Here is a 2,545-nt window from a genome sequence, read left to right on the forward strand (position 1 = left end):
CCCCAAAAAAAAAAAAAAAAAAAAGCGATTATTTGGGAGGCGGAGGTGGGTGCGGGGCCGGCCCGGGCGATGAGAGATGTTTGACTTCTTGATTTTTTTTCTCTTTTTTTTCCTCGCCGGGGAGGGGGCAGACGAGGAGCCGAGCCCCGAAGCAGGAATTGGGTTTTCGGGAGATGTTGCCAAGCCTCGACCGGAGCGTTTGAAAGCGAGATCGGCTTTTTTGGGGGTTTTTTTTTTTTTTTGTTTTTTTTGGTTTTTTCCCCCCTCTTTTCCTGGGTTTTTTTTTCACCTCCCCTCCCCCTCTGGCCCCTCTCCGGAGGGATGTGTGTGATCAGCGAGTGGAAACACAAATGTCCCGATTTTCCTGATTTTCCCTGCCCCTCTTTGAAAGGGACAAAGTAAAAAAAAAAAAAAACAAACAACAAAAAAACCAAAACCTCGCAAAAATGTTCCTGACCTGCGAGGGCACCCTGGGGATCGTTCCGGCCACCATGGACTACAACGTGCAAGCCCGGCCGGGCCATTTCCACGCTGGCTACCAACAGATCGAAGGGATCAACTTGGGCTACTTACAGATCAACGGCACCCAGATGTTCGCGCTGGCCCAGGTGCTCAGCGACCTGTTCAAGGACATCCCCAGGACCACCATCAGCAAGAAGATGGAAACCTTAAAGATCAAGAGCCGCCGCTGTGACCTGGCCGAGCTGCGGACCCTCAAGGCCATCAACTCGGTGCCCACGCGCGCCGTGAAGTGCTCGCTCATCTCCAAGGCGGACCTGGAGGCTCTCTGCACCTCCTGCAAGAGCCTCCGCCGGAGGAAGAGGAGGAGGAAGAGCAGGAGAAGGGAGCAGCTGCTGCTGCCGGGCCCCGGGGAGCTCTTCCCCTGCCCGCGGCCCCCGCCCTGCAGAGCGGGCGGCTGCTGCGCTCCCCCCGGGCGGGCCGTGCCGCCCCCCGGCCCGCCGCAGCTCCAGCCCGCCCGGGGGGGGCTCTTTGCGGGTGTCCCGGCCGGCTCCCCCCGGCACCTGGCGCTGCTGCACCCCGCGGCCGCGCAGCCCTGCGCGCTCCCGGCCGCGCTGGGCGCCGCGGGCCGGCACCGGCGGGGCCCTTGCTGGCCCAGGGGGCTCGTCCCGCCCGGAGCGGGGCCCGCGGCCGCCGGGAAGGGCCGGTGCCGCGGCTTCCCCGCCTCCAAGCGCCAGGGAACGTCCGCCGGCTACTCCAGCGACTCGGACTCCAGCCTGGACCTCGCCGCGTCCAGCCCCGCCACCTCCAGCGACTCCAGCGAGGAGGAGGAGGAAGAGGAGGAGGAGGAGGAGGAGGAGGAAGGGGACAGCTCGTGCAGCAGCGAGGAGGGCAGCTCCTCGGAGTCGGAGAGCAGCTCGCTGTGCAGCGGGGACTCGGTGCAGAGCACGCGGTACCGGCAGGCGGCCCTGCCCCGCTTCCAGCCCCCCCGGGAGCCGCTCGGGGAGGAGCGGCCGGCGGAGCCCCCCCCGAGCAAAGCGCTGCGCCCCGACCCCGAGCTCCTCTTCCTCTCGCAGCAGCTCTGGGCCCGCACCCTGCGAGCCTCAACTTTGGAAAGTTTGAGCGCGGCCGCAGCGCCGGGGGCTCAGCCGGGGCTGTACGCGAGGCACGAGGCCTCCCCTGCCTCCTCCTCCTCCTCCTCCTCCTCCTCCTCTTCCTCCTCCTCCTCCTCCTCCTCCTCCTCCTCCTCGCCCCCTCCCTCCCCGAGCCGCAGCACCCCCGGGGGGGCCCCGCCACAAAAGGAGCGCGGCTTTGGGGACGCCGGAGGGAAGAATTTGCACAAAGATACCTCGAACAAAAGCCCCTCGTTAGAGCGGCCCCGCGGAGCCTCCCCGGGGCCGGCGCCTTCCCCCGAGCCGGCCCCGGAGCTGCGGGCGAGCCCCGCTGCCCTCGGCGAGCCCCGACCGGAGCATTTCGACCGCTTGATCCGCCAGTCCAAGCTGTGGTGCTACGCCAAGGGATTCAACGTGGACGGGAAAGGTTTGCGGCACGGCCGGGGCAGCCCGGAGCCCTGGAAGGGAGCGGAGCTGCGGTTCCAGCCCGGCGGAGCCGGAGCCGAGAGCCCCGCGGCGCTGCGAGGTCGCCGGGACGGCAGCGCCAAACGGCGGCGCCTCGGCAGGGTCACCGAGAGGCAGCGCGGCTCCTCCAAAGCCAGGCCGCCAAAAACTCCCAGGAGGAATTCCAGGAAGGGAAACGCTCCCTGCAAAGCCAGCCCGCCTCGGAATTCCTTCAGCCTGATGGGCAACTTCCCCTGCACGCCCTCGCTGGTGGTGGGCGAGGACGGGGATTTGTGCCCGGCGTCGTCGCTGGGTGGCAAAAACTCCTGGGCGCTGTCCAAGACGCACCCGCTGTGGCGGTGGCACCTGGGGGGCAGCGCCATCCCCGTGCCCCCCAGCCTCAAGTTCCGCGGAGGGTCCCTGGAGGGTCCCTGAGCAGCGCGGGAGCGGATCCAGGACGGCGGGAGGTGCCGGGGGCCGGGAGCGGCGTCACCGCAGCCCCGCGGGGGGAACGGGCTGCCCGCAGGGGC

The 2,545-nt window shown here is 67.7% G+C and overlaps 1 protein-coding gene across 1 annotated transcript; it reads left to right on the forward strand.

The window, feature by feature from the left end:
- The first annotated feature begins 446 nt into the window (after positions 1-446).
- Positions 447-2,545, forward strand: EPOP (elongin BC and polycomb repressive complex 2 associated protein). The gene has a single exon (XM_053965223.1). It carries the CDS (start codon positions 447-449, stop codon positions 2,448-2,450), a length of 2,004 nt encoding a protein of 667 aa, XP_053821198.1. The 3' UTR covers positions 2,451-2,545.

Source organism: Vidua chalybeata, chromosome 26 (assembly GCF_026979565.1).
Source record: "Vidua chalybeata isolate OUT-0048 chromosome 26, bVidCha1 merged haplotype, whole genome shotgun sequence".
In the NCBI taxonomy this organism is placed as follows: Eukaryota; Metazoa; Chordata; class Aves; order Passeriformes; family Viduidae; genus Vidua; species Vidua chalybeata.

Coding starts and splice junctions, on each gene's coding strand:
- EPOP (XM_053965223.1), top strand. CDS start 447: ATGTTCCTGACCTGCGAGGGCACCCTGGGGATCGTTCCGGCCACCATG.